The following is a 27,235-nucleotide window of genomic DNA, read 5'->3' as shown; positions in this document are numbered from 1 at the left end:
TGGCTGAAAATATTCAAAGGACGACATACGGTCTGAAAGCTCGGCATTTTGGCTTTATATCATTTGTTTTCCACACAACAGATGCTTGGGTTTTTATCAATACATTTGCCATTCCCCTGTATGTTTTTACATTTATATATTTGTGTGTGTGTGTTTTTTTGTTGTTTTTTTGGAGCTGTACACTTACATTATTGGCTATGTGGTAGACTTAAATGCATTCGACTATATGAATGTGTCTGAGCGTATGTAAAGTTTCTCATATGTATCTGTATGTATGTTTATGTACTTTTGTTTATGTTTTAAAAGCAAAACAAAATGTTCAACTTTACAATGTTCTGAAATTATTCATTCAGTGTGCATATTTTTAAAGAATTTTTTCATATAAGTATATTTTTTTCGCTTTACTATAGTACATAAGTATTAATAAACTTTTGTTGTAGATGTAGGTTGGATGTTGTACTTGTTGTTGATGTTATTGTTGTACTGGTTGTTGTTGTTGTAGTTTTGCTTGTGCTGTGGGTTCGTTTGTAGATGATATATAAAACACCGAGATTACGTATGTCTGAAAGAGACCAGCAAGTCGTAGTTGTGGAGAATTGTTGTTGTTGTTGTTGTAGATGTTTCGTGTTGTTGTTGTAGTTGGTATTCAGATATAATTTTTGAGGCAGAGTAGTAGTGGCGCAGATTAAAGTTTTAAAAACAGTGTTTTCAAATCAAAAGAAGAGAGAAAGAGAGAGAGAGAGAGAAAGAGAGACACCAGAGAAAGAGAGAGAGATATTTATATATATATATAGAATGCAGTGTGATTAAAACATTAATTGTATATTTATATTTATATATAGAGTTTGTATATATGTATTGTTAAAAAAAAAAAATTTAAATTGCCTATTTCGACAAGCCGAAGCGCAAATGCCCTTTCCAAATTGTCATATTTTCTTTTATTGATATTGATATGAATTGATTTAGTTATTTCTATAAGGCAAACTACTATATATATGTATATAATGCATTTGGAAAGGGCATGCCATGGTACAGTTAGGATATGTATATATTGTGACAATAATATTTATAACAATTTACGAGTATACACGAGCCGTTGCACATAGGCATGTTTGTTTGCTTGTTGGTTGTTTGTCTGTATGTTTGTAAATAGCATCGAGAGCGTTACGCACGTAATCGCAATTAAAGAGCCATATACTTTATGTCTGTATATATACTATTTCATATACGATTTGTAGTTGGGATAACAACGGCTCCTATATACGAGAGTACATGCATACATACACAGTGTTGCATTCTGTACAAAGAGTACTTTAATTGTTGTGTCATATCGTTCATATTTGTATATATACAATTTAAGGATCAATAAGTACGTACGTATATAGCTGAAGTGTATATATATATAGTTTTTATATGTGATTAGAGTGCCCTAGTTAAACGTGCTTGCATGTCAGAACAGACAACGGAATTACTTTTGCTATTAAACTCAGCTTGACATCCTTGTAGTAAAATGGCATTCTAGTTTATGTATTATGTTTATATATTTATTTATATGGTATTGTTGTTGGATATTGCATGCGACTCTATTCAAAGTGTCGTGGACTTGGCTTGACTCTTTCGGTTTGTTTCTGGACAAAGAATAAATCAAGTGTATGCTAAATTTATCACAGCATTATGCTCTCGAACTGCCTAGCGTTTGCTTATAACTATTGTCCTGCGCTAAATAACTACTAACTAGTGGTGTATATTTAACTGTATATATGTATATATGGCCTAGTACTTTGATTGAACAATACTTTTGATTCAGTTTGTATATATTGGTATTTTGGTTGGTATGTAAAAGAAAACTCAAGTTATGTGTTAGTAAGTATAGTATATTAATTTAGTAGCTATATAGTAGTAGTAGTAGTAGTAGGTTTATATTTGTATAGTTAGTGGGTTTACTTACATTTCAGAAGCATCAATCAGTATGTTCAGTAAGTTTCTCAAATAGCTTAGAATGTCTCAATTGTGGTGTGTATTGTATTTTTTTTTGATGTTAGGAAAGAAACGAAATATTACAGCTTGTTAAAGAATAGTTCTCTTGAGTTGTAGGTTTTTGATTTATGCGGAAACAAACGCTCATAAATACCCATATATTATATATACATTGTATAACTGTTTAGTTTGTATGCATATATGTATTTAGAAATCATTTGGAGTACCAGCGATGAGTTCTGCAGTCAATTTTTTGTTTGTTTATGTAGCGAAATTTTACACTTAAATCGAATTTAACAATATGTCAACAAAACAATATCATATGTCAAATTATATCCATTGCATTATATAGTATAATAACAGCTCCATGTGTCGAGAATCTCTAATATGTTGTATGAGTGTTATGTTAATAAAGTCCAAAAAGATTTCAGCAACTTATGTATTTTTCGACGGTTCGACATGATTCAGCAACCTCCATTATCTCTCGGTTTGTGTTTCTCTGTATCTGTATCTGTCGCACTATTCGCAATTTCGAATTCTATATCGAATTATTTTTTTTGTTTTTTTTGGTTTTTTTTTTGGGGTTTTAATTTTCATAATGCTATCAACTAAACAACGGCTTTTATTATTATTATTTAGTTATTAGTTTTTAGAATGTAGTTTTATTATTTATATATATGTTTCTTTTGGGGCATTTGAGTATATTACATTATCATCGAAGCAAAAGTGTGATTTGAATATTATTAAAGGCGTTTACTATAATTCGTTTATACATAATTCGGTTTATGCTTTAACTACTTTTAAAATTCAATAGGATTTCACCGTCCTGTTTCCCATATATATATATCGATTTATATATTGAATTATATATATATGTATTTGCTTTTGTTTAGGGGTTATTCCGCCTTGCTTCTGATGCCGCAGCCTTTCATCATTTTTTTTTTTGTTATTATTACAATTTAGGTATTTTAATCGGAGTCATATTTATTAGGTTTATATATGTGGTAAACTCAGCCGATTTGTAAATGTTATACGAATTATTATTTTTGTTAGAGATTTTTGTTTTGTTTTCGTTTTTATGATACCGAATGAACGCAATATGTGTATATTTCATAACTAGTAACAACAAATTGAAGATTTATGTCATTTTGCTTGCTTGCTTGTATTATTATAGTAATTATTATGTATTCATTGTTAAACAGGTTATTATATTATTTTGATGACTGACATATCACTGCATGACACATTTTCCCTCTATCTGAGTTTTTAGCTCATTTACTTGCGTTTCTATTTGATTTTTCAGTTCTGTAAAAAGAAATTGAGTATGGAAACAGCAATAAATAAGCATATTTTGTAGAGTAGACTACAAATGTTATGTTTATATGTTTTAACTGGTATGTATATATGTATTTAATGGATGCGGATGCTCAAAATTGTAACGCTTTTAATAGTGATTGCAACAAACTTTCGAGTGCAACTAGTCGTATGCGTATTGTTCAACGTAAAAAGAAAATCAAAAGTACTTTTATTCGAGTATTCGAGTATGCAAGGACAACGGTACGGAGTACGGAGTACGGAGTGGGCGTGATTCTCTAGGGCCATAGAACATATAAAAACTCATCTAGCCAAATTAAAAAGTTCACATGACGTATACGTAATCAATGTCTGCACTGTGTGTGAGTGTGTAGTGATTCGTACTCATGTATGCACGTCTGTAGATTTTTAGGCAAAAGTTAATAAAAAGTAAAGCTTAAAGATATAGGTATAGCGATAGGTAAAGGTAGAGGTAGTGGTAGAGGTAGAGAGCAATAGCGAGTGGTGAGCTGAAGGTGAAAAGTTAGTGTGAGGAAAATACACATACATATACACAGCATATATGCACTATATATATTTTACATACGCGAGGACATATATGTAAAATACATACAATACATACAAGATTTTATTTAAAGAGGAAAGTTTATCAGAGGGAAAAGTTGTTTGTATGTAAGTAGCATAGAAAGTTTATTGTTTTTGATTATTTGTAGTTATTAGCTTTCTTTTTGTTTTTGTCTCTTTATACACACACAGATGCTCAGTATAAAGTTTTAGTTTGTTGGCAATTTATTTTGGTTTATGCGTGTTTAGTTGCAAAATGCAATAAAGCACTCAAGCCATACTAAAGTTGTTGAACTAAAGTTTCTGTTGTTGTTGTTGTTTTTGGTTTTTGTTATAAACTTTGTTGACTCTAGCACTATATATATGTAGACAGAGAGTTTAATTAATTAGTTGGTGCAGTTGGTGAGTTTTCAATGTTGTAAAACATAAAACATTAAATTAATTTTGTAAAAACATAAATTAAGTAAACGACATAAGCAGAACTTTTTGCTAAAAGGCCTAACTTAGGCAAACCCCAAAAGAAAGTTTGCTCCGACTCGTTGGCGAGCGAGCAACTGGTAGTTAGAGAGTAAAAGAGAGACAGCGAAATAGTGGGAAAAATACTGTTTATTGTTTACTGTCTGTGGTTTTGTTGTTGGTGTAGTTTTTTTTTTAATTAGAAAATGCAATTATCGCAATTTGCCACACATACGAGAATTCTTATTTGAATTTGTTTTAAAAACCACTTACCTTGCACTTGATAATTAATTAATGTAATACGAATTCGACTGACACACGAAACCTATAACGCTACTAACACCGATTGTTAACCCAGTTTTTGAATACAACATATAATGATAATAAAACTAACAAAGAAATAAATGCATTGATTTAAAAGATGAGCCAAAGTAAATTAGTTAATGAAGTGCACACTTGTTATAAATATATAGGGAGAGTTAGAGAGCGAGAGCGAGAGAGAGATAGCGAGACATTCGTTTGCGTTTTTTAGTTAGTTAGATTTAGAGTTAGAGTTTAGGAAATATAATTATGATAGTTAGTACAGCAGATAGAGATAGATAGATAGTTAGTTAGCTTTAGAGTTGGTGTCAGGCGCTGTTTATCGCTTATCGATAGCACACAGATGTTTTTAACACACACATACACATTTAGTACTACTTCGATGCTTCAGTTGAAGTTGTTAATTATTTTGTTAATTATTTTGTTAATTTCTTTAGTTGAGAGAGTGTGTGTGTGTGTGTGTAATAAATGATAAACACATAAGACAGTTACACATAGCACTAGACAGATCAACGCCCGTTAGATGGCGCCACATACATATACAATATACATATATAGAGCTTAGCAATAGTAGTTAGAAGAGTTTGAATTAAAGTTAGACACATGTACATACGAGTATTAGCTATAGCATATAGTTATGTATACAAAATCAGAGCCATGGGTTGACTTACTTGTAAAATCATCGAGCTCCTCTTGCTCGGCCTCGGCGGCCAACTCCTCGGGCGTTTTCTTTTTTCGCATCAGCGGATTGGGCTCCTCTTGCGGTGCGGCCTCAACGATTTCCTCCTTCTTCTTGATGTTATACTGTTGTGTAAAGTGGGGTAGGGGGGGATGGGCATATGCAAATTGGTTATTGTGTGTATAGTATAAAATTTAAAACACGGCATGTTGTTCACTTGACACTTGATATAGCACACATTGTTATTTGCGCCTGCTGTTGTTGTTGTATTGTTCCTTTGTAATTCAATCTGACTCCGTTAGGGAGTCGCTCATAAAAAGGACTCCCTACTAGAGTCAATTTGAACTTCGGCAGGAAGTTTAGGGCACAGGCACACATTAATTCACATTATATTATTTGTTGAAAGGATGTAAGCTTACCTTATCGCGTATGTCCTGTCGCATTTTCTCGCGCTCCTCCTCCATTTTTCTATGCTTCTCCTTGCGCCGCTCTTCGGCCTCACGTATGGCCTCCTGGCGCTCTCTCTCCTCCTCCTCTGCCTTTTCCTTATCGTCACCATCATCGCCACCATCACCTCCTACAGCGCCTATGGAAAATAATAAACAAACCAAGAGTCAAACGCTGCGCAACAAAAGCATTTACAATTTATATTTATATAGTACATGTTGAGCTCGTCGTCTAGCTATGCTCTTAGATTAGTCACATTGGTATTGTGGTATTGCTAGATTAGAAATATGTCATGACATTTTGACATTGCCTGATTATGCTACTGCGGGGGCTTATCGTCTTACAATTTGTAGTAGAACAGAATGGAACAGAATTCGTAGAATGCGCAGCATTGAGAACGTTTCAGTCCAAGTGCCAATTTAAGCCGAAGCGGTCGGTCTTATGTTCACACAGACTTCCGCCTGCTGACCTTATACAGTGAACAGCCCAGGGACAGCGACAGTGACAGTGAAATAGTCAAGCCCAACTAAATGCAGTTCAAGCTCAGCGCTCGTTGAGTCAAAATGTTGCTGCAAGTGTTGTGCGTGTTGCTCTTAGGCTTTGCTGCTGCCAGCAGCTTGGACACTGAAGTGCTGCGCTACGGTCAGGAGCTGGATCAACTGCTGGACAAAACCAAGTCGCCTTGTCAAGACTTTTATGGCTACGTTTGTGGCCGCAGCTTCAATTACAATCAGACGCTGCGACGTCAGCAGGAGCAGCAACGCTTTCAGCAACTGCTGCGCGCTTCCAAGTCCGAGCAGCTGCTGGAGTCGGAGCAGCAGCTGCTGAACTTTTACAAGTCCTGCGATAGCAGTCGCGACGTGAAGGCGCTCAAAGGCTCGCCGCTGTACAGAAGCAGCGGCGGTTGGCCCGTGCTGCAGTCGAATGCCAGTCAGCCCAACAATTGGCTAAGCGTGCTGGCAGAATTCCATGCCATTGGCGCGTTTTACTTCTTTGAAACCAAGATAAGCATACAGTCGAATCAGCGCGTGGTGGTGCTGCAACCAGACACCACTAGGCGCCACACAATGCGCAAGTTTGAGCAGCGTGTGGGCGAAGTGCTGCAACGCTTTGGCGTCGAGCAGAGTCGGGCGCATGTTGCGGCGCTGGAGGTGCTTAGCCTGGAGCGCAGTCGTCGCGACATAGTCAAAACGGAGTGGATTGACGATCAGGTGCAGTACAACTATGCGAACTTTAGTGTGCGTGCCGACTGGAATGCTTACTTCAAGAAGCTGATGAACGGCAAGACGCTTCGGCCCACGGATAAGATTATAGTGAAGCAGATGCCACGCCTGATGGACTATATACAGCTGCTGCAGAATACGAGCACGCAACGACTGCTCAATTGGCTGTGGACGGACTATCTAATGGGTGCGTATACTTAACGTTAGTATTTGATTGCGCATACGTCATTTATATAAAATTTACAGACATTGCCTTGAGCGACTGCCAGCAGCTGGTGGAGACTTTTGCCAGCGATCTATATGCGCATGTTTTGCCGCGTGTTAGCTCCGATCGCGTGCAGTTAACGCAGCTGTATGCCAGCATAGGCCAGGCCTATAAGCAGCAGCTAACGAGCAGCGTTTGGATTGACGAAATCTCAGCGCAAGCCTCGCAGCATTTCTTGAGCCAGCTTATGCATGCCACGCTTAACGGCGATGAGAACTTAAATGCCGCATATCAGCCGCTGCAGCTGGGCCGACGCAGCTTCTATCGCAATCTGGAGAAGTTACGTAGCTTTCAGCACAAGCGACAGTCGACGCCAGCAGCAGCAACGCAGTCACTACAGCAGCGACAATATTCGCAAGCCTTTGAGGCCATCAATGGACTGCTGCCCATGCTGCAGCTTGGCCAGAGCGCTCCACTCAACTATATGCTGCTAAGCGAGCGCTTTGCACGCAGCTTGTTGTCCGCGGGCAGCAGCAGTCGCACGCCTGGCGCCTGGCGCAGCATGGACTCGGAACGTCAGTTTGCCGCCTTGCAAAACTGCAGCAGCAGCAATTCTACGCTCAACACCAATGAGTTGCTGCTGGGCATGCTGTCGCAACGCTTGGCCTGGAGCTGCTATAAGACTTGGCTGAGTCAACACTTGCCACGTTTGGTTGCAGGCCGGCCGCAGTTGACGCCACAGCGTCATTACTTTGTCGGCAATCTGCTGCTGGAGTGTCGCGATGCGGTGGGTGCAGTGCAGCAGGAGCGCAAGCGACAGCTAACGCACGCCATCTTGCGTAACACGCCCGAGTTCAGCGAAGCCTTCAGCTGTCGCAGCGGCGATGCGCTTTACGCGCAGCAGCAGCGCTGCAAATTGGGCGCTTAATCTGGCCAGCAATTGTTAACTGCATAATAAATGTGCACGGACAGACTTGAGACTTGTGTGTGTTTTGGCTTTAGGTGTTTCATTTGGGGGCGCACAGACCTTGAACTTTTGCCAGCTGCGCTTAGCAAAAAAAATCAATAAAATTTGCTCTGCTTTCTGCACGTTGCAAGCAGAAAGTGTGATTGATTTTTTTTCGCCTGCTTCTTCTAGTTTACACTTGAGCATATGCTGGCACTTAGAATGTTGTTAGTGTTAGTTTTGTGACTTACAGCAGTTACGAGTTGTAGTAGTAGTAGTTGTAGTTGTTGTTGTTGTAGTTGTAGAGTAGTGTAGAGTTAAATAGACATAGAGAGAGAGATAGTTTAGAGGCGAGAAATTTGTAATGTGTGCGAATTTAGCATTTTAGTTTGCATTTAGCTTTTCCTTTGCTTTCTGCCATACCAATGAAATTCATAATTTCTGGGCGCTTTTAGGCCAACGCTATCTCTCCGTAGTTGCGCCTTTGTTTGCTGCTCGCAATGCGTTTCGAACAAATTGCAGCCGTTGCCGTTGCCGCTGCCGACGCTACTAACACTGGCTAACTGGACTGCTGTCCACTGCTCTCGAGTTCACACACATACGAAAAACACACGTGCACACCAATTGTGCAATTGTAACTGTGACACACTGACTCTGCGCTCTCTTTCTCTCTCTCTCTCTCGTCGTCGCCTTCGTTTGAGTCGTTGTCGGCTTCGGCTGCTGCATCGCTTGGCTGTCATGTCGAACAATCGATTGAACTCGCGCGCAGTGTCCGAACACCGAGACGAGTGCACACGAACTGAAACTGCAAACTTGAAACTTGACTGTTGCCGACTTGACGGCGTTGGCAAGCGGCGAATGCTGCTGATGCTGCTGCTGCTGCCGTTTGCGTTACGTCAGAGTCAGAGTGAGAGTGAACTTCCGTCACAGAAGTGCGAAGCTGGAGTAGGAGTTTTAACAGCAGTCGCTTCGCTTTTTATGCCAAAAACGCGTGCAGTCGCTGTCGCTGCCACTGTCGCTGCCACTGTCGCTGCCGCAGTCGCAGTCGGCTGTCAACGCCGCCGGCTAGCATGGACCACACTGTGATTTGTTTTTGAGCACAAAGTGACCCAAACGCTCTGTTCTCTGTGTGTGGAGGGTGTCAAGTGTAAGCCGCGCGTCCAGCGCCTGCGCAGGCTTAAGCTTTGAGTCTGATAACAGCAGCAGCAACAGCGACGCCGGCAGCGACAGCGGCAGTTACGTTTTCGACTCGCTCTAATTATACTTGTCGCACTCAGCGCTGGCAGCGCAGCATCCGCAAAAAATGAAGAAGAACAAACAGAAATTTGGCGCAAACGCACAAAAAAATTCCCATGCGCTAACTGCTCCACTGCTGCTGCTGCTGCTCTTTGAGCGCTTTTCGCTGCGCTGCGCTGCGTCGTCGGAGCGACAGTGACCACATTTTGCTTAAACGCATTTAACATGCGCCGACTGCGCTGCAGCTGCTGCTGCTGCTGCAGCAGAGCAACTTGGTCTATGTGTTAAAGGCAAACGCACATTAAATTGAATTTATAGTCATCAATTTGCTGAATAGCTTTGTGAATTAACTTTTTGCATTGGACCGATGCTCGCATAAGAACAGCCGAAGGCCTGAGAGCTGTATATGACAGCGACGCCTAGGAGCAGCGACCGCGCGGCAGTTACGTTTTCTGCTGACCGGTCTAATTGCTATATACTTGTCTCGGCTACTCATAGCGCATAGTCAGCGCAGTCTACAGCGCCGAATACAGAAGAACGAAGAGAAGAACAAACAGAACATTTGGTCTGCTCACAAGCACATAAAATAACACTCTCGGAGCGCTATCCTCGCTTCCAGTGCGTGTGGGTGACCCCATAGACGTCTGGAGCGCTTATCGCTGCGACTGCGTGCTGCGTACGACTAGCGTCAGTGGGAGAACCAACATGTGTTAGCTCTGAACAGCATTGAGACCTCGGCGATTCTTAGCAGCTGCTTCAGCTAGCTAGGTTACGCTGGCTGCAGTCAGATAGCTTACTAAGTGCGGCAGAGTGCAACTTGGTCTCATGTGTTAAATGGCAAACGCAGCACATGCTAGAGTGAGTCACATCGCACATTCTATTAGTACATCAATCTATGCTGATAAGCATATATAGAATGTAAATGTCAACTTTTATTGTATATTATAAAGATTGCGTGCTCTGCTTGATTTTGTGCGTCGGCTAGTATTATGTATCATTCTTACAATACGCGGCAGTCCACAAAGAATTTTTTTAAATATCTTAAATCTGATATTCCAGCTGCATTAAATTGAGATGTCCAATGTCTTCGTGGGCCATAGGGGTCCCGCGAGTCCCCCCCACTCGGTGCTCCGCATAACTCAATCTATACGCAGCTTACTCTCGCTCTCGCCTCGCTTCCCTCTGCACCACACTCGGCCGACAAGACCCCACGGGCAGTCCGATGCCAACTTGAGACAACTAAGCTTCTCGGTAATAGCAAGCTTATTATGACTTTGTGCTCATTGCTTTAATCCTTATGAACAGTCTACCTTTCCATAACGTGTGTCTACGATCTTACCAGATACTTGCATAGCTAGACGATGAAATTTATTTTTATTTTTTCTTCTATGTTACATGTCAGATTTTTATATTTTTAAGTGTGTGCGCTGCAATTGACCTTTTGATATGGTGCGCTTAGTGTGAGCATAAGACATAAAAACGGCTATAAGTCAGGGTGGGCACAAGACTGTGTGGCAGCGTGCAGTTCAAGCAGGTGTCGGGTGTGAAGCTAGTATGTCAATGTGCCAGAGTGTCTGGACAGACTCTTCAATTAAACTTGACTAATCGTACAAGATTCCTATTTGGATAGGAATATGAACTTATCATTTGACAGCGACTATAATTAAGACTCTAGGCATTGTCGCACTGCCAGACCTCATGCAAAGGGACTAACCCGAACGAGTTTCCTCTGGATAGCAGTCTATAGCTGCCTGCTGCTGCTTTCAACTTATCTTTCTTTGGTGTGTTTTTGCTGCAACTGATCCCATCCTCCTTCAATGGACATCCTCGAACGGCGTTTGAACATCGTGTTCTCGAGAGGCCTTCTTTTACAATAATTTACAAGTGTGCGAAACAGTGCAGGCAAGACCATTCAATTTCGCCTCGCAGTGTCATACTGTTTACGTTGGGCGTAGCTGAGTGGTGGCTCGACTAAGTGCCTGCTCCTCGCTCCCTTGTAAGCAATATACAGAAGAAAAATAGCGTATCATATATTTAATAGATAGTAGCGCTAATGGGTGCTACAAATTAAGTGTGAAGGAGGCCATCTGGTCCTAGGCGTACTGGTATCTATATCATGGATTTATATGCGATTGTGCATTCTGGATTCATTTATTCTCTTGCTGTCTGTTAGAAATAGCTACTATTTTGCACATGCTGAGTTCGTAGGTCCATTGCGCGTTTAGTCGTGTAGTCAGTATATTGTGAAGGTTGGGTGCGCTAGCGTCTATACTCTAACCGTCAATAAATAGGTCGAACAGTGGCAGAGGACCAGGTCTCAGAAGAGAGCCCAGCTAAGTGCTAAGGCCAAATCATAAGTCTGATTATATAACAGCCAAAAGGCCATATGTGCGTTGAAGCGGCATAAAGATGTAAGTCAACTGACTCAGATCGATTATTAATTTGGAGCACTACAGCTTGGAATAGCTAGTTGTTCGCACAAATACCAACCCACGTCAGACCCGTTCCTTTGGTCGCGGGGCCTGACCGAGCGTGGGCTGTGTCGCTGGGCATTCTGTAGCCTGAGGGCATGCTCGATGGTGTCGCGCCATCAAAGGCTTGCCGCTCGACCCTTGTGTCTCGTGCTGCGTCAGTGTGCTGGGGCATTGCAGATAAACATGCGGGATGTTGAGCGCCTTGAATAGGCTTCGCTCTTTGGAGTGACAGTTTAGTGGGGTCGTTGCTTTTAATATTTACAGGGCTCTCGACACGCGCTCTGTGAGAAATATCACCGCAGTTAAGATTAGAAGTAAGTGCGCATTTCATGTTTGATATGGCATGTTTCATTGCACCTCAGCATCATTGTAGCCTGCTCCCATTCCGTAGCGTATAACATAGACTTGGCTTATAAACACTAAGAGAATGTTAATAAGCAGAGCAGGCGACGCGACAATACCATTAATGGTGTCGAAGTATGCTATACACATCACATTCAAAAGCAATAATAGTACATAGTCAGCAGTGCACCATGTCGATCTATATGATCAGCTGAGGCTAGCGCACGATGCTTGCTCTGAAACTGTGTGTTGGATTTTGTGGTAGATTCACACTTAGATGAATTTTTGCTTTATATTATTTGTGCGTTCTTTTTTTCCGCTCTTGCGCTTTTTACTTGGCAGCAAAGCAGTTGCTGAAAAGGCACGAACGGCAAATTATTTTCTTACTTAATCCGGTTCAAGACCGCTGAGCTTTGTTACCGCCCCTAAAAGCAAACCCAACCCCAGCGCTCAGCGCTCAACATCTTACGCAGCAGCAGCAGCAGCGGCAGCCTGTGGGGATGTGGGTCAGGCTACAAATGACAGGAAGTGTGTGTGAGTGTGTGTGTGGCGCTTCAAGCTGTTGCTCTTTATATATCTTGTACTTGCCGCTAAGTAGAAGCTGGCTTAAGCTGCTGCCCCCTTGCCGACTCCAACTCCAAATCCAAAGCTAGCGCTGATCCTGTGCAAATGATTTCATTGTCATAGTCGCTAATAGCAACTACCATATTCCCAGCGTAATTACATTTTAACAGCCTCAAAGAGAACGCCATATTCACTTATGGGCTCACACACACACACACAGACACACACGTAACGGTATTTGTGCGTGTGCATAAGTAAGCACTACTAACAAGTCAACGGCAGTGGGCGTGTGCACAAGTGTTAAGACAGCTCTCGTTCCACTTGCTGCTGCTGCTTTAGCTTATGGCTCTTCATAATGACGCAAGTAAATCTCATTGCCATTTGCCTGCCTGCCTGCCTGCCTGCCTGCTGCCTTTTCTACTACATTTTTTTTTGCTTACTACTGCCTTTTTGTTTTGTTGCTGTTGCTGTTGCAATTAGTTCTAAGCCTTTGCGCCCCTCGTCATGTCAATGTCAGGAATGTGCCTTCATGTCAGCAATTGCTGAAAATTTGACAAATATGCTGCCCCACCAACGCCAGTGTTAAAGCGTATGCAAATATTTTGGCTGCTGTTCAAGCAAAAATATTTAAAGAATTTTTAATATGCTTTATTTTTATGTGTTTGTGTGTGTGTGCAACCTGCTGTCATTCAGCATGCCACATTGCTGTCTGTGTGAATTTAATGCGTCGCTTTTCATATTTCATATGCCAGCTTGGTCACCCCCCAGGGATTTGCCAAGGGTATATATGCATAACGCTTGCCTGATCGGCTGTAAGCTATATGTACATATGCACCAGCAGCACCAGCGGCTTATTGCATAAAGCTCAGCTCGGCTCTGCTCGGTTCAAACTCTTTTTCCATCTGCCACACATATAAATACACATTGCTATATAAATTAGTTTATATATTGCGCTTTAACTTTGTACTTGGCCAAATCAAAATTATTTTGTAATTCGCTGCGCCACATGTGGCAAATTGCAAATTTACCAACTAAGCATATACTTAATGCTACAGCTGACACACATACTACAACTAAGCACTACACTACAACACTTGTCTGTCTGTGTCATGTAGTGTTTGTTGCATGCCACCAGCATATGCCGCAGTGTCGCATGTGTCAAAATGTTTGCTCATCACAAAATGGGAAAATAGTTATCTGGAGCGAGATAGAAAGCGAGGGTGGGACTTTGTTCTCTTATTTTTATCGTTGTGCTATTGACAGGCTTAGTTTGTATTTGTGTGGGGGCTTAAAAGGGTTTTCAATTTACATACACACGCACACATACATGTGCACAATTACATAACGTACATACAGTAAATGTTCGCTAATTGAATTTGTTGACTTTTAAAGGACTAACTGGTTGGACTGTTGAACTAGTTTATATATTGAAGAGTGACAATCACTGCATATTTTATTCGTTGTTATATACATAATTGACGATAAGAATTAACATATACTTTACCTCATTGTAAATACGTTGTATATAAGTTGTAGATTGTAGTTAGAGTTGTAGTTGTAGTAGTTAGAGTAGTTTTAATTAGTAGAATAGAATAGTAGAAGATGTAAGTTGTAGTTTGTAGTTAGTATGATTTCCATATTTTTGTATAAGTTGTAGTAGTAGAAGTAGTAGTAGTTGTTGTTATAGTAGTAGTAGTAGTAAAAGTAGTAGAAGTAGAAATAGTAGTTATAGCATAGAAATAGAGTTTTGTAAAAGCAGCAAAATTCAACATAAACAAAAAGTAACGTTCAATAAACAAAATTCTCGTATGCAAATAAATCAATTATTGTTATTTGTTGCTAATAATTGCTATAAAAAGTTCTCTTTATTTTTGTTCAACTAACTAGTGTTTGAAACTTTTCATATAACTGTGTATGTGTCATGTCCTTGGCTAGTGTGTTAATTAACTAAAGTATCTTTCAATAATGCATTAAATGAAAATTTTTGTGTGCTTGTGTGTGTGTGTGTTTTTTTTTACGCTTGCACAAAGTAAACTTATTATTTGCCCAGCATCATGTTACGTAATTAATTTCAATAGCATACTTGCTGGCGCGCCAGCTCAGTTTTTAATTACAATTCAAATTCAAAGTGAAGCGCACAGCAACAAATTTGTTTACTTTGCAGCGAAGCTTATTTAAATTTTGTGTGTGGCATGCCGTAGTTAAAGTTTCGATTACGTTTGCTGCAGCTTCATATAAGAGTTTTACTTTCGCATTCGCATAATATATATAATTCGATAGCTAGTAGATTTGCTTGCAGAGCAACTAAGTGTGCCAAGTTATGTATCTTAAATGTGCGAAATTTGTAAATACATATGATATGCATATATATATATATGAAATATATAAAAGAACTCAAAAGGCAATCAAGGCCCAATCAAGTACAAATGCTCTATAATTGAAATTTGGAATTTCTTATGAAATTGTATGCAAAATAAGTAACGGTTTAGATATATTGTAAAAGGTTTATAGAAATTACCGCCGCCTGCAGCATCTGTTCATAGATAACGCGTATATATCATATCATGTTTGTTTATTTGTTTGTTTGTTAGTGTGTTTCGTTTATAGACGCCGAGAAACGTAGGGGGGAAGGAGGAGTAGAAGTAAAGTTAAAGTTAGTATTAATACGCTGCGCTAGTTTTGCTGTTAAACTTGTTAAGTAAATGTCTTATTAAGTAAGTTGCGAGTAAATAAGTTGGAGTTAGCATAAAGATTATAGATTATAGTAGTTATGGAAAGTGAATAAGTTGAGCAATAAGTTGTGTGTTAGTTGTTGTGATTGTCGCTAGAGAGTTGCATAAATGTCGAAAAACAAAACTTGCGCTGTCACACTCACACACACACACACATGAGAGTGAGTGTGTGTGTGTGTGTGTTTATGACAGTTAACTCAAGTTAGGCGTGACTTGAGTTAACGCCTGGCATTGTCGTACTAATGTTAGTGAGGCAGACGTATAAAATAAATAATGTAAAATAAAATGAATTGAATTGCAGAAAATGAAACGAAACGAAACGAAGAGAAGAGTAGAGAGAAATATATACAACGCAAGAACTTTAGCGAGAAGGCGGACTCTGTGGTCGGTGGGGGGAGTGGCACTGAGAGGAAGATATTGTAATAGAAGAAATTGAATTGTGTGTTATCGTGGCAAATGGCAGCTGTGTTCATTGTTTGCTGTTGAACATGAGTGTGGGCGTGGCCCGCGGGCGTTGCGTATCTGTTGTTGTTGTTATTTTGTTTGGTTTGTGTTTGTTTTTTGTGTGTGCTCTTCAGTTTTATATTGTGCACTTGTTTAGCGTTTAAAGGTGTTTGCACTGTGTCTGTGTATGCGTGTGTATGTATGTGTGTGCTTAGTATGTGTGTTTTACAATGAGGTAAAGTTCGGCTGTGAAGGCAAACGGAGTAGGAGCGTACAAATATGTACTTTATATATAATATTTTATGATAATTTTGGCGTGTTTATTTATTTAAATTTATGAATTTGTTTTCAAGTGTGCGCTTACACTTAAATACCATACAGTTACAATTGATTTCAAAATACGTAATTTTGCTTCTCCAATTGAAAAACAATTAACAAGGTATTTGTTGCTTCTGGGGGAAGTTGCGCTAAGCTTGTTCAAAACTCAAAATGCTGTTGATAATATATAGTGTCTATATGTTTTTAATGTGAATGCTAAGAGTGCGCTAGGCTTAGTTAAGTTTGTTTTTGTTGAATAAATTTAGCAAATTTCAAACGAAAATTTTAATTTCAAATGTTTCACATGCTTGGGGGCCAATTCTAATAATTTGTTGTCTTATTATTGTTTGTCATTCATAAAACTAAAACTAGAAATCAAATTCAATGTGCCGCATTAAACTTTAATGTTAATGTTAAATGTATTTATGTTAGTTGTTAGTTTAGTTTAGTACTTAGCAACTTACAGCGCGTAGATAACAAATTCAAACGCTAAGCATTTGGCAAATAAAACGCTTACCTGCAATCAAAGAGAAGAAGAAAAGTAATTTTTATTTATTGTATGTTATGTTAGTATTGTATAATTTATATAAATCATATTTAAGTTGAGCATGAGATCTATGCGCTGTCTGCACGTCTGCAGCATTTATTATAGCATAGCATATAGCATAAGAAGGATATGGCCAATAGTAATAAAAGTCCAGCTGGACAGCGGCAGCAGCAAATAAATCGTACAGCAGTTGACAAAGGAAACGCATTAGCTGAGCTACTAAGCTCCCAAGCCCAGAACCCCTCACCCCTCACCCCCACCCCACCTCCAATGCCAATCCCTACACATATTACATTTGTACAAATCCTTTGGCTAGGCTGCGGGTATTATGAATTTGTCACGAACTTGCTTCAAGCCATAGATGTCTATATATAAAGCATGTGTGTGTGTATTTTTATGTGCTTGTGCCAGTTTTCAAGTTTGCGAATTTAAAATTCCTTTTATGGCAAAATAAAACCCAATTCGAGCTGCCGATTGTTCATGTATACAAATAGCTAGCAAATTGCATTTGAACCGAGATTGCAAGCTCTCTACTCTGTTTGTCGCTTGTTTTATTGCCTTTTGGTTAGCAACGAAGAGTGGCTAAAGAGTGAGTGTGAAGCGATTTGCAATTGGAAAAGTTCAAATTCCAAAACAATGTCTGGCGCACAAAGTTGTCGCATAGTTGTTGTCCTTGAGTATTTCTATTCTTCTATGCTCTCCCTCACTCTACCTTATACACTATTATAGGCTCGCTGGTTTGAGTTTTATATCTGTGTAATTGACATGCGTATTATATTATATAGCGCCATATATTGATACGTATACTTGATTTTTATAGCCAAAATGCTAATAGCATTTTCATGTTAGCGCCTGTCACAGTCGCAGCAGTCGCAGCTCGTAGGCCTGGTTAGTGATTGAATTGTTGCCGCTAGCTGCTGCCGCTGCTGCTGCTGCTACTGTTTATATAAACGCATTAGGCTACTGCCACTCTAATGCTCAAATTGTACATTGGCATTGAAGTGTTGCAAATTTAGCATCAATCATGCAATTAAGTATATCAATTTGTTTGAAAACCACTTGGCGACGCATTCGTGCAGAATTTTGCAGCGCTTGATAAGCAACAAGGCAAGGCAGACGTACATACATATATATAGACCAAGTATATATATATATTCCACCATATATATGTATAAAGCAAAATGGCCGCAGACGCTTGCAAATTGAAGCGAGCAAGCGCCGTTGCTACTTGTCTAACTTATAGATACGAAGGCACACACACACGTTCAGTTGTCTGCATGTAAATAGCTTTGACTTGGGGGCTGCTTTTGGTTTGGGTGTGGGCTTGGGCCTCGCCGGCTGCGGCACTTGATAAGCATTTTAAGTAAAATATCCTTGTTCGCGCCACGTTTTCTCTCTTTTTTGAAAGCATTCAATGATTTTCCAAGCGATTGCACCAGCGCAGCGATTAAACAATAACAACAACAACAACTACCACTACTAATAGTAGCTGGCAGCAGTAGCTAAAAGCGTTTGGGCCCCAGCAGCTGCACTGTGGACTGGAAATTGAATAAAGCTGCCTGAAAATTATTCTTGCATATTTTTAAGCTTTAAGTGAATTTGATCGGCTTACCAACTATAATACCCTAAAGCATATGTTCCACATTTCTTTTTTATCTTTCGACCGAAATCTTTGACCGCTGCCCCACTGTATGTGTGTGTCTGTGGCAATTTATGCTCTGCTCTGCTTATACGCTGCTGCTTTCTCTACTTTTTTTTTTTATTTTTGCAAGCTGTGCAGCAAGTTGAAAATGAATTATGTATGTGTATCGATCGCGCAGGCCAAAAATATATATATATGTATATGTGTGCGTGTGTGTGTGTGTAGGCAAGCATAATTATATAAGTGGCTTTGACTTTGACTTACCTTTAACGGCACTTAATTGGTTTCCAACCATTTGTTTCGCTATGAACGCCGCCATTTTGTTGCGCTTTTATGGGCGTCGATTGAAGTGTGTGTGTTAGAGAGAGGCGTAGGGCGTGGCCTGTAGTCGTTTAATGCACTTGCGGTTGCTGTAAGCACAAGAAGCAGAAGAAACAGATAAAGTTAAGTAGAGGACATAAGCAGCAAAGGCCGCAAATTAAATTGTGCTCCAAAACAGAGCAGGACAATGCCCAGGAGGCGAACCCGAAAAGCCGCTGCCGCTGCCGCTGCTGCTGCTGCTGATGATGTGGCTGCTGCCCTTGTCACCTGCGTGCCAGCGCTTCTGCTGATGTCGCTGATGCTGTAAGCCGATTAGCTTAAATGCCACCACTGCTTGGAAACTTGCTTACAGTTTTTTTTTTTTTTGCTTTCCTTACAGTTGGCGCACACTTCACTTGAGCGTATGCTTGAAATTGCGTATACGCCGCGAACGCTCGCTGCCTCGCAATATATATAATCTAATATTAGCCAAGGCACAATAATGCTCTAATGAATGTGGGCGTGTTGGTGTCGCCTCCCTCCCCAAAAAGCAAAAAAAAAAAAATGAAAAAGCGACGCAGCCAAAAAAAAAAAAATTAAATTGCAAAATAACAAAATTTTCAATTTGGCAGCGCGCAGTGCGCTTTAGACACAGAGACTCAGCTTATTTCTCATGCCCATTGCCAGTTGAGCTTACAACCACGTATTAATATTTGTGCAAATTGGGCTAACGAACTTAAGCCCAGGCCCAGAGGGGAAGCAGCTTTTGCTGGCAAGCTGGCAACAAATTAAAACAACACCCAGCCAAACGAGCAACGAAATTAGTTTGACATAAAAAAGCATACGCCTGGCAGGCAGGCAGGCAGGCAGACCAACCGTCCAACCGACTAACAGTCAGAGAGACTGAAAGACTGACAGACAGTGTGAACAGTGAACGGCGAACAGTGCAGGAAGACAGACTGTCAGTTCGACAGGATAAAGCTTGTCAGACTGCTGCTTGTGTCCAGTCCAAAGCTGTTTCCTGTGCTGAGCTAATGAATTAAGCTGACGTTGCCCCCTTTTTTCATACGCCCCGTGGTACACACACACACACCAAATTGTTTATTAGCGCCAACAGCGCAGCAGCAGGAGCAACAAAAAGTAAATAAAATACACGAAAAAAAAACGTAAAATATTTTCGTAGAGTAAATTCAGGCAGAACGCAGTTAAGGTTGAAGGGTTTAATAGCTTCACGTTCTTAATATATGTAAATAAAAGCGTAAATTTATGGCTTTCGTGCTTAGAATTTGTTGCTGTGGCACACCTTGAGCGGTAGCAACAGTAACAAAAAGAAACAAAGTCATTTCATATACTTTCCTTCTTTCTTTCAAGCGCCTGGCTGGCCTTTGACCATCTCTTATCCAATTACGTATACGTTTGAAGTTCTATTTCGACGGCTGATATGGCAAAGCTAAAGCCAATAAACACGCAAATAAGCCAAGCTCTGTGTGTTTGGCTAAGTTTCTATGGCAGCTACAGAAAATATCAAGTATACGTATGTTTTTTTTTCGTACTAAAGGCGACTAAGAACAAAAGGCAATAGTAACACTCAGCTAATGCGCTACTTGAACCTTTTTCTTTGGCTCTGCTTTGCTCTTTTTCCTTTTTTTTTTTTGTTTGGCTAGCACTTGTGTCTAGTTCGAAGTGCTCTTGCGGCAAATCAATGCAAATCTAAATCAAAGTCCTGTCCTGTACCTTAACTATGCCTGCGTGTGTGTGCGTGTGAGTAGAAACTTTTTGCAAACATTTTACATAAATTGTTGACTTTTGTCAAAGCTGGGCGCATACTTTAAACTTTTAGCTAACAAAAATGCTTTCAAATACTTTAAATACTTTGCTGAGTAAGCGGCAGACAGCAAGAGGCAGAAAGAGAGAGAGAGAGAGAGACAGAGAGAGAGAGAGAGAGAGAGAGAGCGTGTGAGAACTTACCTGTTTTCTCAGTAAATGAATTCGTTGAAAGTTGCGGCTGTTTTTTTGGTGCGTTGTTGAAGCAAAGTTTTTGTTGAAAGTGCTTGGTTGAAGTATTGGTTGTTGCTTTTAAAGAAATCCACTAAGAAGAACGAGCATCAGACATAGAGAGAGCTGCTGTAAAATGAAATAATAATCAAGTTAATAAAGTAAACAGCAAGAAAGAGAGCATCAGAGCGCATAGCTGATAAATAAAATTTGATGAGTTTGCATATGTAGCTAACCAAGCAGCTACAATAACCATTGACCCTCAATAACAACCTATTGACATTGCAACTAATTTAAACAGCGCAAGAGACACACAGCACACACACACACATGTATCTATATAAACAGCAGCTTTTTATGTGTGTGTGTGTGTGTGTGTGAGTTTGCTTGTTTGTTTGGCGCTGCGTGCAAGTGTGTTTGTTTTCTTTTTATTCTTTTGTTGTGTTTTGTTGTTTTTATCGATATTTCTTTATTAGGGTTTCTTCTTTTATGCGAGCGTGCACGTAAGTGCCCATTACGGCGTACAGCGCTGATAGGAGGCCCGTAGGCCACGGCAGCGTAGGCAACCCCTGCCCTTTTGGGCAACAACATTTTCTTCTTTACGTAACACACAAACACACGCACACACACACACACACGACTTATGCTAAATTGATTTAAACAAAAGCATTTCTTGCATTTGTCGCAGACACTCGAGACACTTGTCCGCCGCAAAAATTACGTTCTTTGGCAGCGATTACATAAAGCAAAAACCGCACTTGCAAATCTAAAATCAAAACTATTTCAACTTTAAGCACATAGCCAGCAGTGCCAAGTACATAACTGTTTATATACTCGGCCAACAGCTGCGTGCCTCTATGCATGTGTGTGTGTGTGTTTTATTAAATACTTTTTTGTGTATTTGCCACTTTACGCTTAGCTATATTTTATACGGCGCTTCTTACTTCTTGCTATGTTCGCACTCTTCTGTGTCGCACTGCCGAGTACCCTAACATGGAAAACTCACAGTCGGCTCTAACGGGGGCCGACAGAAAGAACGTCGCCGCTGCTATCGCTGCTGCACAGCTGTGGGCTACGCTAGCGTAGGCGCTGGCGTCGCAGCCAATGCGGCGCCTACAATTACAACAATAACGTAAGCGCAAAAGCAAACGCAAAAAGCAAACGCAATACGTAAGCGCCAACACTTGCGCTCAATGCTCAAAGCTTTCTCCCCCTCACCCACACTCTCACTCACTCATTGAGTTGAGTTGATTTGAGTGCAAATGCGAGCGCAGCTGCGAGTGCGCATGCACACTAGCTGCACTGCTCTAACGCATGTGAGCAGCTTACGTTGCCTGCGAATTGCACTCAAGGCGCAAAATGTTAACAGCCGCTGGGCTGGCTCTGTACATAATACTCTAGCTGTTGGCTTTTTTAACTAATAATATATTTATTTGCCGTCGCTTTTCATCTACTGCTGCTGCGGCTGCTACTTCTATTTTCTATTACATAATACTTTTATGCGGCGCCCGCTGCTCGCGCTTGACTTTTTGACTTTGAAATGTAGACAAAACGCTGCGTTGCCTACATTGCTGCGCATGACGACTGCGACGCCTCAAGAGAGTTGCCATAGACAACAACAGCGACAACAGCAGCAGCAGTAGCAGCAGAAACAACAATACTCCTTCACACATACATATGCTTTATTGATTTGTTGTTGTGATTTTAGCCTAGCATGGCATGAAAGAGGAAAAAAGAAAAGGAAAGCCAAATGCCAAATGACTGCTGATAAGTTGTTCTGCCATATGGCAAAAATCTGCTAACGAGTTATATAGACGAGGCTTTGTGCCTGTCATTAGCACACAATGCCTACATAAATGCAAATGTATTCGTATGTTCGCCTCTGTGTCTATGTGTGTGTGTGTGTCTGCTAGACAAAGCGACAGAGTGCAAAAGTTTTAGTGGCGCATCGGAAGCACACAGCTTGAAAGTAGGAAATTGCAAAGTTCTTGCCACGTCCGTTAGTCTTACGCTCCCTTGGCCTGTGGTCAGGTCATTTAGCTCATGACAACTGCATCAATTGCCTCAAGGGGATCCACACAGTAGTAGCAGCAGCGAGCTCGTCTCGCAAGCTAAAGCCAGCTGCCAAGAATTCTAATTAGTGTGCTATATAAATCCAACAAATGCCCAAAGACTTTATTGTTTTGCACTAGCAAAGTCTTTGTGCTGCTGCTTTTAATGCCAATCAATTATATTTGCTACGCACAAATTGCTTATTACTCCACTGCAGCCTCTACCCCGCCCCACTTGCGACTGCTTGGGCTTGGGCTCTGCCCACCTGAGCGCGCTTCACTTGAGATGAATGTCACGTACTGGTCACTGGTGAATTGTTTGTCCGCTGGGCACGCAATTTGTTACATTGTTTTTCTTGCACTATGCTTTTAACTGGAAATTTTTCACTGCTACCCGCTAGAGCGTGGGTGGGGGTGGGGGCAAAGAGCTTACCTAGAAGCGTGCGTTAAGGGCAGACAAACAAAGAAATGCTGCTCAATTGTATTTTGTTTTATTTTTTACTTCACTTTCAGCAATGCGCGCGGCACAATAACAAGCACAACAACAACAACTGCTATGTTGCCACTGTCACTGCCTTCGCTTGTGATACATACCGAACCAAAAAATGTTGACTAGACGCTGCAAAACTACAACGAAAATGCCAAAAATGTTAACCTGTGTAAAATGTCGACCAAAAATATGCTAAGCGAGAGAGAGAGAGAGAGAGCGGTTACAGCTTACAGGCAGCGAGAGAGAGGGAGCGTGCGAAAGAGAGCCTGCCAAAGAGCGAGCGAGCGAGCAAGCGAGAGCGTGTATCAGTTTTGACAGTGACCCACCAAAGCTTTTGCTTTTAGGCTGACCGCAAAAAAAGAAAAAACAAAATGCGTAAAGCTTACAGTTTGTGACTTTTAGTAGCACGATTAGTTTTTAAAATGAAATTACAGTTAATGGCAGCTGGCAGGCAGCAGGCTTAGACATAAACTGATATGTGTGTGTGTGTGGCAATGGCAAGAACCAATTATGCAGGATGCAGGAACCGGCAATAGGCTTTGACTAATTTTGTTACGCCGCCGCTTGTATTTTTATTTGAGTTGATTTTGTTTTTATAGAACTCTTCCGCTGCTAAAATTTGATACGCACCAAACCGGAAGATGCTGCGCGCTGCCAAAAAAAACAGAACAGACTAAGGCACCAACCAACAATCTTGTTTACCTACGTTGTTACGCTAATGTAACATTTAACATTGCCGCCGCTCACCTGTCTACACACTCAAAAGATTTGCGAGCACGCGCGCGCGCTCTTTGGGGCTCCTCTACACACACACACACACACTCACACACACACGTATACGCAATTTGTTGTAGCTGTATGTGTGCGTGTAAGAGGCGTATAGGTAATTTATATAAATTATTTAATTAAGCCATGTACGTCAGCAAGCGGTGCTGAGCCCATTATTTAGATTAAAATCAAACCCATTACGTTTTATGCCACCTGTCTTGTGGCTTTCCTTCAGCGCCTTTGCCCAAAAAAAAGGAAAAAAGGAAGGAATTCGCTTGGTTTTTATATTTCTTTTTGTTATGATTGTTTTTGGCATTGCCTTCTGCCTACGTCGCTAGCTTGCCGTCAAGCAAATTGGCCACATTTGGCGCGTGCCAACAGTTTTCAGCTTTGTTGGACGCCTTAATGACTGCTGGGACGACGACTGCTGTTGCCATCCCGCATACCCCACATCCCTTTGGTTGTGTGTGTGTGTTGCAACCACACAATAGCGCCTATTCCCCAGACGCTGGCCGCATTGTGACAGGGATTAAGCAGCTGTCTTGAGGAACCGCAGCTTAGTTACTCTTAAGCAAAGCAACATTATGTATAATTGCATGCGAATAGCTACAGTGGCACATTAGTGGTTTGGCTGAAGATTTCGTGGGTTTCGTCGCTTTTAATGTCATTTGCAGTAGGCTTAAACATCGCTTACAAATGTCAGCTGGCTTGGCAAACAAATTTATTGAAGCATATTAACGTTTCAAGGTTCTTTTTTATGTTGCCTGCCGCTGCTGGCGCTTCAACTATAGACTCTTTCGTTTGATTGTAAAGAGTGCTGTTGGATTAATTTACAAACAGCAAACACAATAGCAGTTCCGCTCGAATGATTCTGCTTCTGCTGCATCATCATGGCTGACTTGCAAAATGAGTTTTAATTTATTATAGTTCTCTTTGGCTTTGGCAAACTGAGATTGCTGGCTGGCTGGCTGGCTGGCTGGCTCGTGTTAAAGTTAATTTACCCCGCATCCAGGCATAATGCTATCAACTGTCAGGCTTGTTATAACAATATACTATAGTATATACTATGGGAAGCATGAAAACGCTCGCTCCCCTGGGACAGGCACTTGTGGTCTACGCTTAGTTTGCCGTTGTCGTCGTCGTCAATCAATGAGAATTCAACAGCAGTTGCCGCAAAAGATGACAACTAAACTTCACTTCACCCGCAGACAATGTCATTTTAAAGGCCCCCACAAAAGCACAAGCGAAGACAGAGAGAGAGAGAGGGAGGGGATGGGGTAGTGGGCCAGTGGATGTACTAGAGGCAGAGTGGCTTAATTTAAAACGGTTTCATGTTGTGATTTTGACAAATGATAATTTTTTTTCTGCCTGCGCTTGTAGGCGTGTGTGTGTGTGTGTTTGTCAGGCAATGTGAGATAGCTTTTGTGTTTGGCATGTCATCCAGGCTACAAGTACGATATCTCACAGTGTCCTCTTGCCCACGCTCGATTGCCCTCTCTCTCGCTCGCTCTCACACTCGCTGCGGGAGTCAGATAAACCGCCCACACTCACAGCCAATGCTGCATAGAGTGTGTCACTCTCACATACACACACATACTGATAGCTATAATACAGAGCAAAAGTTTCAGTTACAGTACATCAAATAGTACGTATACGCCACCATATCAACAGAACACTTGCTGCAACAGACAGCCCAACTTGATGGGACAGCCAGAGCGGTTGTGGAAGCGACACGCAATCAGCAGCGAAAAGCAAAGTTGCAACAATTTATTGATTTAATAAAAAACAAAAACGAAAAGCAGCAGATCGACCAAACCAAACCCAGCCATTGCCATGGACATGCCATGTACATATATTGCTATTGCTATTGGAAATGGGAATCAGAGCTTAGGCTAGAGCCCTTAGTCGGCATGTGGCCAAAACCAATAAAGCTGGCAAATTGGCCAAATGTGTATATACGGCCAGCAGCATGCACGAGCATATAAACAACAATCAGCAGCAGCAGGAGCAACAACAGCAGCCCTGCGAATCCCTTGCCTGGCCCAACTTCGAGGCGCAGATCCCAAAGCAAACAGTCAACAGTGTCTGCCTTAGTTGGACAGCTTTTGAACTTGCACAGGTCTACAGCATTGAAAAATATCATAGACGCCAGGGCTGGCAACAGGTGGACTGGATAGTCAATACGGAAGCCTGCATAACACGCCTGGAGGAGAACTTTGGCTACAGACTGCGCATCAAGGCATTGCGCCAGTCCGCAGACGGCACGCACTATGAGACGTTGGCCATATCGCCAGATGTTATAGTAAGCCAAGTTAAGATTATGCTATGCTAGCTTATAAACTTACCCATTAGGCCTGCACGGAGGCTGCGCTGCCCTCCACTAATTGTTTGTATCGCGCTATACGCAAGTCCCAGCAATTTCTGGTGAAGCGCATGCTGCGTCGTCGTCCCAGTCTGATTGATCATCCGGCATCCAATGGCTTTCTGCCCTTGGCCAATGCCATTGTGCAGCAGGAAATGTGCATTATCGATGTGCTGCTCTCAGCTGGCGCCAGCGTGCACCTGGGCAATCCTCAAAATGGGCGCACGCCGCTGCACGTAAGCGCGCCCAGACTAAAGTTGTAAAATGTATTTTGGCCAAATTTGTTGTCCTTTATGTAGCTGGCATTTTATTACGGTCATCTGCCCTCGGCGCGTATTTTGTTGAATAAAAAAGCGAAGCTGGAGGCAACGGACTGCAATGGGATGACACCTGCGCACTTTGCCGTGGATGCCAATCAGCTAGAAATGTTAAAGTTTGCCCTCGAGGCTGGTGCCAATGTGGAGGCCACAGATGCCTGCGGCTGGACGCTGCTAATGCGAGCAGGCAAGCGAATGATCTCCCTTCCCTCATATTCATTTCGAAACTTTGGTTTTGTGCCCTTTGCAGTGGTCATGAACGCAAGCTTGGAGCTTATCAAGCTGCTGGTTACCCATGGCGCCGATTTGTTGGCCCTGGATGGCGTCGGCAAGAGCTGCAGCGATTTGGCGAAACTCTATCGCCGCGCTCAGGCTCAGGATTATTTGGACAAGGTGCACAAGTTTCGGCAACAACAGGCACTGCTGCCACAACCACAGCAAGCAGACGCAAAGGATTAAGTGCACAGATGATAGTTGAGGCATCAACTTGCTGTTCAGCTAATGAACAAGCTAAAGTTATA

At 41.4% G+C, this 27,235-nt stretch overlaps 3 protein-coding genes across 7 annotated transcripts; 2 read left to right on the top strand and 1 right to left on the bottom strand.

Annotated features, from left to right (window-relative positions):
• Positions 1–486: 486 nt before the first annotated feature.
• Positions 487–23,336, bottom strand: LOC108603212 (complexin). 5 transcript variants are annotated; one of them, XM_017991800.1, is made up of 8 exons: positions 23,211–23,334; positions 20,700–20,855; positions 18,696–18,841; positions 15,267–15,281; positions 5,731–5,888; positions 5,304–5,436; positions 1,949–3,282; positions 487–562 (listed from the first exon to the last, which is right to left on the bottom strand). In XM_017991800.1, exons 3-7 carry the CDS (start codon positions 18,748–18,750, stop codon positions 3,209–3,211), a joined length of 435 nt encoding a protein of 144 aa, XP_017847289.1. In that variant the 5' UTR covers positions 18,751–18,841; positions 20,700–20,855; positions 23,211–23,334; the 3' UTR covers positions 487–562; positions 1,949–3,208. The 5 variants fall into 5 exon arrangements, with proteins under 5 accessions (XP_017847289.1, XP_017847290.1, XP_017847291.1 ...); XM_017991801.1 differs by lacking the exon at positions 23,211–23,334 and adding an exon at positions 21,671–21,756; XM_017991802.1 differs by lacking the exon at positions 15,267–15,281 and having other exon boundaries at positions 5,731–5,897; positions 23,211–23,336.
• Positions 6,185–8,164, top strand: LOC108603211 (endothelin-converting enzyme 2). Its single transcript, XM_017991799.1, has 2 exons — positions 6,185–7,168; positions 7,228–8,164. Exons 1-2 carry the CDS (start codon positions 6,322–6,324, stop codon positions 8,112–8,114), a joined length of 1,734 nt encoding a protein of 577 aa, XP_017847288.1. The 5' UTR covers positions 6,185–6,321; the 3' UTR covers positions 8,115–8,164.
• On the top strand, positions 21,989–27,235 carry LOC108601342 (ankyrin-1). Its single transcript, XM_017989241.1, has 5 exons — positions 21,989–22,042; positions 26,035–26,337; positions 26,388–26,633; positions 26,697–26,901; positions 26,965–27,235. The coding sequence occupies exons 1-5, from the start codon at positions 21,989–21,991 to the stop codon at positions 27,171–27,173; spliced, it is 1,017 nt and encodes a 338-aa protein (XP_017844730.1). The 3' UTR covers positions 27,174–27,235.

The sequence above is a fragment of the Drosophila busckii genome, chromosome 3R (genome assembly GCF_011750605.1).
Source record: "Drosophila busckii strain San Diego stock center, stock number 13000-0081.31 chromosome 3R, ASM1175060v1, whole genome shotgun sequence".
In the NCBI taxonomy this organism is placed as follows: domain Eukaryota; kingdom Metazoa; phylum Arthropoda; class Insecta; order Diptera; family Drosophilidae; genus Drosophila; species Drosophila busckii.
Note: the sequence above shows the minus strand (reverse complement) of the source record. Positions and strands in the feature narration are given on the sequence as shown.